General features: G+C 50.5%; 1 protein-coding gene across 2 annotated transcripts in view; it reads left to right on the top strand.

The window, feature by feature from the left end:
- Positions 1 to 2,271: 2,271 nt before the first annotated feature.
- TOX2 (TOX high mobility group box family member 2) overlaps positions 2,272 to 14,279 on the top strand; it is a 154,802-nt gene continuing 142,794 nt past the window's right edge. Inside the window, exon 1 of one of the 2 annotated variants that reach the window (XM_068207461.1) lies at positions 2,272 to 2,460. In XM_068207461.1, the coding sequence (XP_068063562.1) occupies positions 2,359 to 2,460 (102 nt within the window). In that variant the 5' untranslated portion in view covers positions 2,272 to 2,358. The remainder of the gene's footprint in view (positions 2,461 to 14,279) is intronic. The other variant, XM_068207462.1, reaches the window with a different exon arrangement.

Below are 14,279 nucleotides of genomic sequence, written 5' to 3'. Positions count from 1 at the left end.
TATATATATATATATATATATATATAAAAAAGCATTCTGGCTATTAATAGCAATAACACTTTGTGACGCCGGGTGTCTCAGATCACTCTCTGTTCCAGGTCTAACGGAGGCAGATGAATGTGCAAAGTTGGACAGGGCTGAGCTGTGTAAATCTGAGAAAACAGGGGGAAAATGAGCTTTGAGAGGGTCTGAAAGGGAGCGATGGGGTGGCTCAGGCACTGCAAATAAATTGGATTGTATCAGCCAGGGAGATGCTGCATGTTTGGTGACAAAATGTGTTCATTTTTGTAGGAAACAACAGAATTAAATCCTGCTTTTAGTGGGAAAGTCAATTCTGCCTTAACTGCAAAGCGACTAGCAATGACTCCACAATATAAGAAATATAATAATTATGATAATTAATAAAGATAATAATACAGTCAAACCTTGCTAATGACTCAGAGGCTGCTTACTAATTACTGACTTTGTGGATAAACAAGCCAGAATAATGCATCAAAAAATACACTTTGTTCCATTATTTTGACATCTCTATTACTTTAATTATTTATACTTCGTAATAACCAGTCACTCTACTTGGGAAGGTTTTACAAAAATAATGAAGCTCTGATAATGTGACATGTCAGTTCAGTATTTGCTGAAACAGGGAGACAGGAAAACCAGTCCTTTCGGTGGATGCGTAAATCAGGAAGGGCACAGATCAGTGGAGCTCAGATATTCGAAGTTTTAATGCAAAATATTAGACATCTCTATTATGCTTTTGACTGGGAGCCCTCGGAGCAGCTTCCCTGGTGGAGAACTCCTGAAGCCAAACTGCTTCACTGCTAAATGCAAAAAGATCGATGCTGGTTCTCCAGAAAAAAATCACAGAGTTTGAAAAATAATAATAAATGTGAAGTAGTTTTTCTGCCCAAGTCAATTTTTATCCTTAAATCAATTTTTCCACCACCACGACAGCTGAAATCTTGTTTTTAATTTAAATGAGAGCTGCAATTTTCACATAATCACTTGATTCCTGGAGCTGGCATTCCCTCGAAACCCCAGCCCGCCTCCCCCTCCCTGAATTTGGCAGGAATTGGCCCCACTCTTGCAATGAACGACACTGGAGGAAGAACTCAGCATTTATTTAGCTCAGTTTTCCAGCTCCAGAGAGTCCTGAAGGGTGCATGTTGGAAATAAGCCTTCGGAGTCAGTCAGGAGGGTTTTTTCTAAGAAAAGAAAAAAAAAAAAAAAGAAAAAAAATCTCCAATTTCTCTTGGAGATTTGCCATCAAACTGACTCGACCAGCACCGTCCCAGCTCTTTGCCAGCATATGGACCGGTTGTTGCAACTTTCAAGCGTTTCCCTCTGCCTGGGGATGGGATAATGTACTGCAAAACCACTATGTATATTACATTCTCTCCCACTGGGCTGCTTTTCCAGAGGGATCTGTTGGGAGCCGCTGGAAGGGAGCGGGAGAGAGCGGAGCCTGCGGCAGCGGGGAAGGGAGGGGGAACCCTGCACGCCCAGCCTGTTCACCTCCGAGCATCCTCCCTCCCCACGGACACATTTGGGTTTTCCATGCCGCTGTGCCCTGAAAATCCCGGCCCGTGGGAGTCAGAGGGGGATGGCCGGGAGGGTGGTCATGGATGGAGCTGCCTTCCAGCAGCGGGAATTATAAAGATGCATGGATGGGATGCGTGGAAAGCCGAGGTGGGGGGACAATGGGGGTTGTCCGTGCCCTGGGGAGCGGGAAGCCAACGCCAGGTGCAGAGGTTGAGCCTGGCTGTTCTCTCCAGCCTGGGGGAGGCACAGGCCTTCCACAAATAGGGCGTAGTTAGGGGTTCTAAATGGGGGACCTATTTGGGGTTCCTACTGAGGGTGGATCAGCGCGCTGGACAGCATCCTTCATCAGCGGGCGGGCACCAGGTGCAGAGGGAAACGAAGCTGCTGGGCGCCGTCCCGTGTCGGGAGAGGGCACACCGGGCACGGTGCGGCTTGTGGGGCACGGAAGACGTGCCAGGGTCCCCAGCGGGCAGCGGGAACCTGTGGGGGGCTGTCGCAGCCTTCCCCTCGCCGGGGCGGCCGGGGATGGGGGCCGGGGAGCGCAGCGGGCTCCTCCGCGGGGCTCCAGCGGCGCTGCCCGCGGTGCCCGAGCTCCCGGCGGTGGCGGCCGCGGGAGGAGCCGCCCGGCCCCGCCGCGAACAATAGCGGCCCCGGCGCGGGGCGGTGCGGAGCGGGGCGGGCCGGGGGCCGCCGCCCGCCCCCCCGCGCCGCCGCCCGCCCTCTCCCCGCCCTCTCCCCGCGCCAGAGGCACCGCCGCCGCCGCAGCCGGGTCCATGCCCGCTGGAGCCCCCGCCTGCCGCCGCCCGCAGCCCCGGCATGGACGTTCGGTTCTACCCCTCCGCCCCCCCCGCCGTGGGCTCGCTGCCCGGCGCGGACCCCACTTGCCTCGGCCCGCTGGATTATTATCACTGCAACAAGGTACCGGGGGCGTGGGTGCCCCGGGCTCGGCGCGTCCCGCCGCTGCTCACGGGGACGGGGACGGGGACGGGGACGGGGACGGGGACGGGAACGGGGACGGGGACGGGGACGGAAAGTGCCGGCGGCGCCGGCTCCTGCGGGAGGGAATTTTGAAAGTGGTCTGGAAGCGGAGCGGGGGGAGCCGTCGGGTGCCCGGCCGCCCGCCGCGGGCGGGGGAAGCCCGAGCCCGGGCGCTGCTCGGCGGGGCGGGCCGGGAGCGGAGCGCCGTGTCCGTGTGTCCGTGCAGGCTGCGTTTAACCTCCTCCGCTCCGGGAGCGCTCGGCCCGGGGCGATGCGCGCCGTGGGGGGGTTGTTGTTGCGGTTGTTGTCGGGTACTTTTTTCCTGCTGCTCTTCGCCGTGTTGTTGTTTTGCACCTTCTTCACGAGCTGCGGAGCCGCCGGGCCGGGTCGCGCCTCGTCCCGAGCGGGGTCCGGCCCCGTGCCTCGCCTCTGTCCCGCAGCTGCCGCTGCGCTCCCGCGGAGGGGGCACCCAGCTCCGTGTGGGGGTGTCCGTGTGCCCCCAGATCCCCAGCACGGCGGAGAGATCTCCCTCACCCACATTTTCCCCGCTCGCTGCAGCTGCGAGGCGAAGCATCCTGCACTTGTAACGGGAGAGGGATGCGCAGGGGATATCTGAGAGCGAGGAGGTGCTCTAGGAAATTTCCCTCATCCTGGAGAAAGCGCAGCGAAGGGGATAGATGCTACTTCAGGGATAAGGAGTTTTCTGCGAGTATCGCCTTGCTCGCTGTGGGTAAACAGAGTTGATGTTTCAGCTACAAAGCCCTGGGATCCAGATCTCTTTGGAAGAAGGGAGATCGTCCCAGACGTAATCCTTACTGCCTTCCGGGCCAAATTCGGGTAATTGCGTCGAAAAAAAGTTAATAAAAGGAGAAAATGCTCTCCTGCGTCGGTACAGCAGCTCAGGATGCTCTCGGCTCACCTCACTGTTGTGATACTTCGGGATCAAACTCTCAAAACACAAGCGGAGGGAAGTGTGTGCGGCTTCCCAGACGCGGCAAATTAATCTTAATGTATCAAGAGATGTATTTAACTGTTTCTCTGTCAGTGGGCTATTTATCTCTTTTTATTAAGTTGTAGCAAACCTAATAGTTCTCGTTTATTTTGAGATGCCGGATTATACTGAAAGGAAACAACTTTCGTTGTTTTCGCCTGTATCTGCGTACTGCTGGCTTCAAAGCGTTTTATTATCATTGCCGTTGCTCTTAAAACACTAAATAAACTCTTAAAATACTAACGAGAGCCGGATCACCTGGGAGCAGGACATTTGTCCGGCTAAAACATCCGCCCGTGGTGTGTGAAAGCACAAATCTGGGGTCATGTGAGCGTGAGCCACTGGCAACTGCGGCTGCCCCCAAATCCTGCTGGCTCTCGGAACTCGCTTTTACCAAGAAGTTGTTGGATGCCAACATGATTTACTTTGCCTTGCAGTGCTTTGTGCGGGAGCTGGGGCTGGCGGCCGCGCTCGCAGTGTCTCAGCCTTGGGGCTGCGTGGTCCCGTGTCCCCCCGGCAGCGCCGCCCGAGCCTTGGGGCGCGGGGCCCCTCGTCGTCAGCTCATCCGTGGCCTGAATCCCTGAGATTAGTCCCGGATTAGGCGGTCGCAATTGATCCGCGGGTCCTCGCCGCCGCTGCGGCCGGGAGGCTGCGGGAAATCGCCTCTTCTGGGGGAGCAGCGAGCTCAGCCCCGGCGGGCGAGCGGGTGCGATGGGCGCTGCTGCTGGCCGGGGCGGATGGGACAGCGGAGAGGAGCAGCCCAGGTACTGACCACAGCCACCAGATGCTGCTGTTGTCACTGCTACCGAGGATCGGTAACAGCGGCAGAAGAAAGGAAGTGACTTACCCTTTGCTGATATTCAGGGTGCTTTTTCCATCCCCCCTCTTCTTTTCTTTTCTGAGTTATCAAATGACATTTGCTTATGCACAGCCGTGCACGTTTGTCTGTGGCATGAGGCCGCTGGAATGAAGCCAGGGATGGAATGGGCTGACTCAGTTTCCCTGACGGGCTGCAGGTATAGCAGCTATAACTTCAGCATCAAACCGTGGCCCGGAGTGGCGCGGGAGGAGCTGTCTCCTGCTGCTTTTCCTTCGGATGACTCCGGCAGGTGCGGGGGGGATCCGGCCAAGGATCACCAGCAGCGTGATGTTCTCTTGTGCCTGCCATGGAACAAGAGTTCTCCTGCTTCCTGGAGCCACATGGGATTCTCTGGGAAACTCCAGAACCTCACACCAATCCCAACCCCATTGCTCCTGTCTGGTGCCAGTGGCTCAGCCCAGGGCTGGGCTGAGACAGTGTCTGCCTCGAAGCATTTCCACTTTAAAAAGCTACAGAGGAGAGTAGGGTGGAAAAATCAGAATTTTCCCACTATGGCATGCAGATATCCCGGATAAAATCCATCTCTGGGAAGGACCTGGGCAAGGAGCACTTACAGCCTCTTTGCTGTCCTCCTGCTTCGCTGAGTTCATGGAGACGCTCTAAAGCCCTTTGATTTAAAAGGCTTGTTTTGTTCAGGATTGTTTTTTTGTTTGGTTTGGGTTTTTCCCCCTTTACTTATTTATTTCTTTAGCGGGAGGCAGCAAAGCTGGGCTGTGCAGTGTCACTGTGCATAAATAACTCACTGGGAGCACGGCAAAGCTCTGCCATCGCCGTGAGCTGCCTTAGCCCAGAGCAGCCTGAAATGTTAATGGAATTGTTTTGTGCACTTACTGGACATGATATTGTTACCAGATCTCCAATCTCGCCTGCACACTGCAGTCAGCCACAATTCCTCTTTGCAGCTACGCAGGGGCCTATTGCACATCAGCATTTCCATTTCTGCAAGGACAAGGGATGTTTAGAGGGATAATGAAATAGGAGTGTGTGCTCAGCCCAGGCCTCCCCAGAAGGGGGGAATTTGCACCCTTTCTTTAACTGCTTCCACAGCGTCCCTGTTTTCCCTGGAAGGGCTGGCCACTGGGAGGGATGGAGAAGGTGCTGATGGGGTGGATACCCACAAGTGGATAACGAGAGCTCTCCTGCCCCATCAGACAGGGTGAGAAGGAGCCCTCCCTGCTGCTGACTGCATTCAGTGAGGAGTTCTGACGGATCAGGAGTATTGGTGGCATGGAAGGTGGGGAAAAGGGTTCCCTGTGTAAACCAGTCCCTGTTACTGGTGATCCTGCATGGAGCAGCCTGCCATGGCAGATGGGGAGAGGAGCCAGCTCCAAATTTCCTGGCACCCAGGGAGCTGCTGATCACAGCCTGATGCTCCCCGGCAGGATTTTTAGGGCTGCAGAGTGCTCAGCCCAAGGTGTGAGGGTGATAAGGAGCCACCTGAGAGGACAAACTGCAACGAGCATTTCCCATTCTGGAGTACTGGCCCTTCCATCCTGTGGGCTGGATCCAGGACCTGCTCCATCCCTGGGACAGCAGAAACACCTCTGGTGTCTTCACAGTGACCACGGGGAACTGGGGAGGGTCAGCTGAAAGAGTGAGGAGCCCTCATCCAAACTGTGACACACGTCCCTGTCATCAACCTCCTGAGCACCACTAAAGGAAACACCTACCTCTGGTTTGGATTCCTTGTTTAAATTTGGGTCTAAACCCCTTTTTCTGTCCCCTCTGGCCATTTTCCTGGGCCATTGGTACCTGCTGCATTCCCCTTCCTGCTCGCTTGCCAGGAAAGCTTTCACAGGGTTTTGAGCAGCTCATGTGTGGTGCCGGTGTTCTGGGGAGAGCAGCATGTTCCTGCACCACCTAAGGGAGTGTTGCTCCCTGGTGGGGCATTTTCCCACCCCTCCAATTGCTTTGAGAAAATGTAGGGATTTTTCCCACTTGAGCTCTAGGGAGATTCTGCAGCTCTATTTCACAATAAGTAAAGCACGGTACAGTGAAAAATGTGCATTTTAGTAATGCCGAGACTCGTTCTGCTCTTAGCAGAGCTTTAGTGACAGGATCTGGTGTGCTGGCTGATACACCAGCATGGAAGGGATTTTCCTAGATCCTAAATTGTGTGTGTGGGTCCACAAAGCTCAGGAGGGAGTTTTTCCTTCTCAGCCTAAGCAAAATTGTCTTGGCAAGGGAGGCCTGTGACAGGAATCTTGCCAGACCACGATACCCTGTGCTCTTTCATGCAGGGTGTGCAGGGATGCTGGGATGCAGGAGGAGTGATCCTGCTCCCCAGGGACATCTTTGGGGAGTGAATTACCATCTCTATTCTTCCTGCAGAAATAAATGTAAATATAAATTCTTTCTGCTTGCTTCTGGTGTTACAGTGGTCAGACTGGTTTAGCACGATGCCCATTTTCCAGCTGGTGGAATTGATGGGGATTGATAAGGAGGAGGAGGAGAACTCAGCCTCAACCAAATCCACGCTGCTGTGAGACCCTGGGAGTGCCCGTGGTCCTTGGGAATTCCCGTGCTGGGGGCCCTGTTATTAACCCTGCAGGATTTCTGTAGGATTCATCAGCACCATCAAACCTTTTCCTGAATCCTGTGGTTTCCTGTAGGATCCTGTGGTTTTGCCTCTCCAAACACACCCTCTCTCTTGCCTTTTGGGCTGATAAATTGACAAAAACTATTTTGCCAATACACCATTAAAATCTACTAGTCATGTGATGGGTATTAGTCTGCAACCAACGCTCTCTTCTTTTAAGAACCCTTCTGAAATGGGATCTGAGCTGGTACGAGCCCGAGTCAATGTAGGAAATACATTTCTGTGAAATGTTCTGGTTTGACTTTTACAATAAATTATACATTGCAATGATAAACATTGTCCCTTTTTCCTTGTTCCAGCACTGCTTTGCCATTCTGGAAGAAAAAATACATTCTTTCCCTTCCTATTTCCAAAGCCAACTCTGTTTTGAAGTAATATAAATCTTTCTTTGGAGATGGAGGATTTTGGATGGAGAACAAAGTCCAGCAGATTTTTAATTTGGGGCCCATTTCATTCTCATTTGGCAGGCAGCTCCTGTTGATTTGCAAATGTAGATTTTTAATTTTTTTTTTCTTTTAAGCCCTGAATATGGGCAAGGGCTTCCTCTGAAAAGTGGTTGAGTTACTCAGTAGGACAACCCTGTGTTCTTCAGAGTGGCCTTTGATGGGCTGCACAGCAGAAAGTGTTTGAAGCTCCATTTTTTTGCCTTGGGCTTGAAGTCAGGGATTGGGAGCTAAATAATGAATGTCCATCCATTCATAGAAAATGTTGTTCTCTCTGCATGCACGGAGGGGAGGCTTTAATCTGGTTGTTTTGGGAACAATGGGAGATGTTTTGAAGACCGATCTGACTTGTGTGTAACAACATGTTTGTTTGGGCTGCTTCTGAATAACCTTGTCAAGGGCCTGATCCATGGAAGTCCTTGCAGCAGAGGAGACACCAAGAGACAAAAAATTCAGGATCAAAACTGTACAAGTTTGTCTGATTTATTTATGATTCTTAAAATCAATGATTGTCCCCTGAATTGGTGTTCCAGAGCCTGTGGGTGTTACACCACCAAAACTGCAGAGTAAATCCATGAACAGCTCTGCCTTGGACCTCTGAGCCTGCAGCAGGCACCAGGATCAGTTTGTGCGTCCGTAACAGAGAAAACATCCTGTTAATAAAGTGAATTTTCTGGTACAGACCAGAGCACTCAATAACTTGGAGGGTGCATGGCTGATCCTCATGCTAGGGCAGTGGGAGAGCACCTGGAACCTTGCAGAGCTCTTCCAGCTTTTCCTGCTTGTAAGGACGGGCACTGCCAGCTCCTTTCCTGGGGGTTGTTGTTCCCATTGCGATCTTTCTGCAGCAATTGCAGAAAAATCTCTGTTTTCATGCTGCCTTCACTTTGCATCTCCTTCCTGCTGGATACAAGGAGCAGGAGGTGAGGATGCTCCAGCACCACAGACTGGCCCCACTGGGAGGGGGGGAGCGTTTTCCCCTCAAGGTACAATTTTTCCCTATTACCTTTGTACTCCTCTGTTTTTTTTACAAAATGAGCTCTAAATGCTTTTACCATAAGTTGGGTTATATCTTGCAGTATAAATGAAGCATATAATTGTGTTTTTCTAACAGCTCCACATTAAAAATAAGTTATTGTGTTGCTAATGTGTTTTTCCTGACAATTTTCCATCCGGTGAGTGCGAGGCTTCTGTCTGAGCTGTCGTGTAGCAGCACCTCTGCCTCCTCTTGAGATCTTATTCAGTATTCCTCAAGTCAGGCTGAAGTGTTAGTGTGATTAGAGCTTTCAAACTATTAATTCCTAATTGGAGGTTTGAGCTCTAATGTTCCACCTTTGTGATTTTACACTCGTTTTAATATAATTAAATAATGCATAATGTATGTTCTATAATATTACACATAAATTATAGATGGCATATACTATATTCTATGGTGTACATAAATTATCTATTATCTAATATATGAGAGAAATTATATTATGTATTATATATGATATATATAATTATAGTAATTGGGGATACACAGCTCAGCTTCAGCAGGAAGAAATCTCTCAACAAAACTTACTGGAACAAGCACTGATCACACCGCTCTTAAAAAATAATAATTTAAAAAAAGATAGAAAACAGCATTAAATCACCAGATTTTGTAGCTGTATGACCAGATTTAAATATCTTAATTGTCTGCCTCCCCCACTACCTTTTCCTATTGTTTCCCTCTGGAGGTTTTGTTCTGATGGATGCTGTTTCTTCCCTGAAAAATGGCCCTGGCTGCCGCGGTGCTGCAGGCAGAATCTTTGCATTGTGCCACAGAACCTCTCTCTGCCTCCCCCATCTTTTGCATGGATTGCTTGACCTCTGCAGATATAATTAAATCTCTTCCTGACGACTGTGAGATTGCAGCTCGGCTCCGTGGCGAAGGGAGCAGGGAGGGAAGTGTTAAACGGGGGCCTGAGCCAGGAATTGGTCTTGTGGAGAGATTATTGGTTTGTGTTGGTCGCTGCACGTGGCTTCAGAAGAAGCTGATCTGCAGAAATCAGCCCAGCCTTGGTCCGAGGCAGCTTCTTGACCTCTAATTCTGGGCTGGGCCTGGACACAGGAGGTGGAATTTTGCCAGTGTTTAAAATGAAGAAGGTTTAATTTTTTTCTATTGGTTTGAGGACTCAGCCCCTTGCTCTCATGCTGCCTTTTTTTCCCTGGGTTTCTAAGGATCTCATGACTTAGCAGGTGATAGGAAAGGGGGGTGACATTTTAAGGACCTGTGGGGCAGGTGGCAGAACTTGCCACAGCTCTGCTCTGAGCCTCTTCTCCCCATTCCCAACGAGCATCATCTTCCAGGCAGCAGAGACCCCCAGCCTGGAGGAGAAGGTCTGGGACAGCTCTGGCACTGTGGTGCTCAAGGGAGGTGGAGGACAAGCCCTGGCACGTGCCACCTTCCCCTCTGGTGACATGCCACCATCCTCACTGTCACCCAGGTTGTGTTTTCCCCATGACCCCATGGATCCTGTTCCACCCCAGTGGCACGGAGCACTTTTCTATCAGATTAGCTGGATCACATCAGCAGGTTTCTCTTCCCACAAAACTTGCTGATGAGTCAGAGTTTCCATCCCCATCTGGGCTCATCAGGGAGGCTCCATCCCCTTTCTTCCTGGCTGTCTGCATGTGCATGGTGCTTTTCCTCTCCACTTTAGAAAAAACAATCATCTTCCTCTCCATCTCTGTTCTTGCCAGTGGCCAAGATTGGGAGATAAGAGCTGTGTCATGGCTCTGCTTTTTATCCTCTCCAGGAACTGGCCAAGCTCACCCTCTCCAGATCAGCAGCTCAGTTCAGGGCCCCCCAGATATGTGGGGGTTATTTTAGGAATAATTTGAGCCACGCTGAGCACTGAGTATCCATTGCAGGAGATCCAGGCCTGTGGATAAGTGCACGCAGAGCCTGGGACATCTGAAAGGCTTCTCTCTTCCAAAGATGTGGAACTCCACATTTATACCCATGAAGGAAGTTTCACCTTTCCAGCCAGGTTCATCCAGCTGTTTACTCCTGAACATCTCCCTCTCCCTGGGAAGGTGGTAGGGCTGTGTAGGCTCTTTAGGAGTTGTCAAGCCTTTTGAAAACCCTCAAATGCAGCAGTTTTAGTGTGAAGGATGATGCTGGGAAGGGAAGGAGATTGTCATGGAGAGCTTGGCCTCGTGTGGAGCTGGTGGAGCTCAGCCCTGTTCCAGCAGTGCAGGCTGAGCTCCTTTCTCCCCTGAGAGCAACCCCTTGGTCAAGGATGAGCTGTTTGATTCCACCCCACCCTCACCTCTCCTTTATGCAGAGGGGAGGATGCTCCCAGGGACCTCTGTGGTGCTGTGGGAGGCACAGGGTGGGCTGCTGAAGGCCCCCAACACAAGAAGGACATGGAGCTGTTGGAGCAAGTCCTGAGGAGGCCACGGAGATCCTCCAAGGGCTGGTGCCCCTCTGCTCTGGAGCCAGGCTGGGAGAGCTGGGGGTGCTCACCTGGAGAGGAGAAGGCTCCAGGGAGAGCTGAGAGCCCCTTGCAGGGCCTGAAGGAGCTGCAGGAGAGCTGGAGAGGGACTGGGGACAGGGGATGGAGGGACAGGACACAGGGAATGGCTCCCAGTGCCAGAGGGCAGGGCTGGATGGGATACTGGGAAGGAATTGTTCCCTGTGAGGGTGGGCAGGCCCTGGTACAGGGTGCCCAGAGCAGCTGTGGCTACCCCTGGATCCCTGGGAGTGTCCAAGGCCAGGTTGGATGGAGCTTGGAGCAGCCTGGGACAGTGGAAGGTGTCCCTGCCCATGGAAGGGATGGCATGAGATCCAACCCAATCCATTCAGTGATTTTGTTGCATCACTTAGAGTTACTAAACCCTAAGATTTTTATTTCTTTTTTGTCAATATATAACAGATCAATTCCCTGTTTCTTAGTTTTCTTGGGTGCTTCTTTGAATGGAGGGGTTTTATACCCTGAGCCATCTCAGAACATTGTGCCTGCAGTAGAAGAATGAGGTATTTTTAGGGAATTAGATCTGTTGTCTGTACTGTCAGAAGAGGGGCAGTGTACCCTGGAGTCCTCAACAAAAAGAAGAGAAACTTTGACAGCATGGAAATGAAATGTATGAAAACCTTTGTGAATTCTAGCTGAATTATTTTGGTTTGTTTCAGCTTACACAATGGCCCAAAAAGCATTAAAATATCATATGAAGAAGAAAAAGCAGAAATACTGGGAAGGGGGGACATAAAGAACAGAAACTGGGGCTTGTAGCAATGGAAAACATTCCCCCCCATCAGATCCTGCTCTGTTTGTTCATGCTCATCCCAGGGAGGCAACTTTCCCCCTGCCACATTATCTTGTCTCTAAATAGCATTCAAAGGAGAAGAAGAATGTGCTGTTAAAAATATCAAACTTTTGGGGATGGCTGGCAGACTTTAGCCCTGATAAGCATTGTTGATTGAAGATCAAACAGCCCTGGAAGAAAAACCTTCCAGCAAGCACCGTGGGCCCAGCCCTGCAGCCAGACAGTGAGGTCAGCCTTCAATCCAGGGATATTTAGGGACTGACACTGGAATTATGGTCTGGGCTCCTCTACCCCAGACGGATGTTGGTGACACCGTGGTTTAAACTTGATAAATCTGTTCAAGCTGAGACCAGCATTTATTATGTGCGAAGAGTTTGCATTAGTAGGTGGTAGCTTTATATATTTTTTTTCCTTCATTTAAGATAAAGAGAAAAGGCTGCAAGTCATAATGTGAACTGAAGACTGCTGGCATTTGTTTTTTAATTAATTGACAACCTGAATTTCTGTGTCAAGGTTGCAAATTAATAGTGGGTGGCCATCTGTTTGCAAAGCATATAGTTCTGGCTGTGCCAAACATGTGGAGTATTTAACCATTTGATTTAAATCAGACCAGAATGGTGGTTTTTTGAACACTCTATTAAGATGGGTTTTCCATTTAAGAGTTGGGCTTTGAAAAGGTGAAAAGTATTGAAATGGTCTTTTTAGTTCAGAAACTTGCAGGCCTTTAAGTGAGTTGTTTGGCATATTTGGCCTTCTTTTTAGGAGAGGCCAAATCCTGGTGGGAATAACAACATGGAGCTTCAATCACCTGTGGAAGTGGGGTACCAAATTCGTGTGAGAGCACCAAAGGAACAAATACATGTTAAAAATCATAAAGTAGCTCGGGCTGGAAAGGACCTCTGGAAGTGTATTTGAACTAATTTCAATAGCACCTTCTGGGATTGAGATGGCAGGAAAGAAAAATATCAATAGATTTTCTATTCTAATACAGTAAGAGTCTCAGTGGTGGTGGCTGCAATCAAATGTTAAATAGAAAGTTTGCAATAAAAAGGGCTTTAGTTAGAATTAATAAAATGTGAAATGCCTCGTTCCTTGGAAAACATGTGGTATTGACTGAGATTTAGAATATGTCCTGGGAGCAGGGATCTGGACTGCAGGCTCCAGAGCTGACTCTGGCATCTTTTCCCTGCATGCATTAATAGTATTTTTTTTTTAATTTTATTTTTTGCCTGGAAAGGTCACAGTGTGCAAGCTGGAGAGGAAATAAATGAAGATCTGGAATCAAGGGCAGCCCTGCACAAAATTATCATCCCATTCCTTCACCTTCCTGTGCTGTGCATGGCAGGGAGATGATCTTTAAGATTCCTTCCAGCCCAATCTGGATTCTAAACCAGGATCCCTGTATCACAGGCAAATCCAAGTTTATCATGGATACTTTCCTGATTAAGTTTGATTTTAAGTCCTGCTATCCAAGCTGTCCCCAGAATCTGCATGTGAAGCCACAGGTAGTTCCCATTTTCAGGAAAGCACTGCTTGAATTCTCTGGGAAATGTGGATTTTAACATCCTCCTGTTTTGAGGAATTGTCTTAGGATGTTCTGAAGCTCAACTGGGGCTTCTCATTTGCCGCCAGAGATGGAAATCTTGGATAGCTCAGAGGCAGGAAGAGCCTGCTGCTGGATCTGGGGCTTGAGCTTGTGTCACTGTCATCGTGCCATGAGCACAGGGATGGTGCCAGCTTGGAAGGGATGCTCTGCTTGGCACAAAAAAGTCTTGGGAACAGGCTGCTTCCTTGCTTAGCACAGATACAGCAGGAAGGCTGCAGGACCCACAGGCTCCTGGAGAGCTGCTGGGGCTCTTCCCATCACTGGGACACCAGGCCACGGTGCTGAGGGACCAGATGCCCTCAGAAGCTGTGAGATAGGGCTGGTTGTTGCTGTCCTGCTCTTTGGGTGAGGGCATGTGCCTCCAAAAATGTGGAGACGAGGTGCTTGGGGACATGGTTTAATGCTGGCCTTGGCAGTGCTGAGTCGATGGTTGGACTCGATCTTGGAGGTGTTTTCCCACCTCTAGGATTCTCTCATTCTCTGGTGGCACTGTGGGACATACAGTAGGACAAGGCGAGCTGGGCCACATGAAACTCATCCCTTTGGCCATTGTGGAGCCACTCACAAGGCCAGTGGGGCAATCCAGCCTTCTCTGGGGCTTTTTCTGGATTTGGTTTGGGATTCTTAGGGCTGTCCCATGCCAGGCCAGGAGCTGGACTTTGATAATCCTTATGGGTCACTTCCAACTCGGAATATTCTCTGGTAAACATAACCTGCCAGAGGCAAACCCAGCCACACCAGGCCGAGTTGAGTTAAAAATGAAGAAGTTTGTGTGACGGAAGGTTTCACGTTGCCGGGTGCGGTGATGGAGCCGGGCTCTGCAGGGTGGGTTGGCCAGTGAGCTCCATGCCTTTGGGACCCTGCCTGGGCTCCTCTGAGCCCCAGAGTTAGTGGGAGCTGCTCATCCCTCACAGCCCTGGAGCTCCGTGAGGCTCAGCTTTGCC

This window comes from Anomalospiza imberbis, chromosome 17, assembly GCF_031753505.1.
Source record: "Anomalospiza imberbis isolate Cuckoo-Finch-1a 21T00152 chromosome 17, ASM3175350v1, whole genome shotgun sequence".
In the NCBI taxonomy this organism is placed as follows: Eukaryota; Metazoa; Chordata; class Aves; order Passeriformes; family Viduidae; genus Anomalospiza; species Anomalospiza imberbis.
The sequence above is the reverse complement of the archived record's forward strand: the minus strand, read 5'-3'. Positions and strand labels throughout refer to the sequence as shown.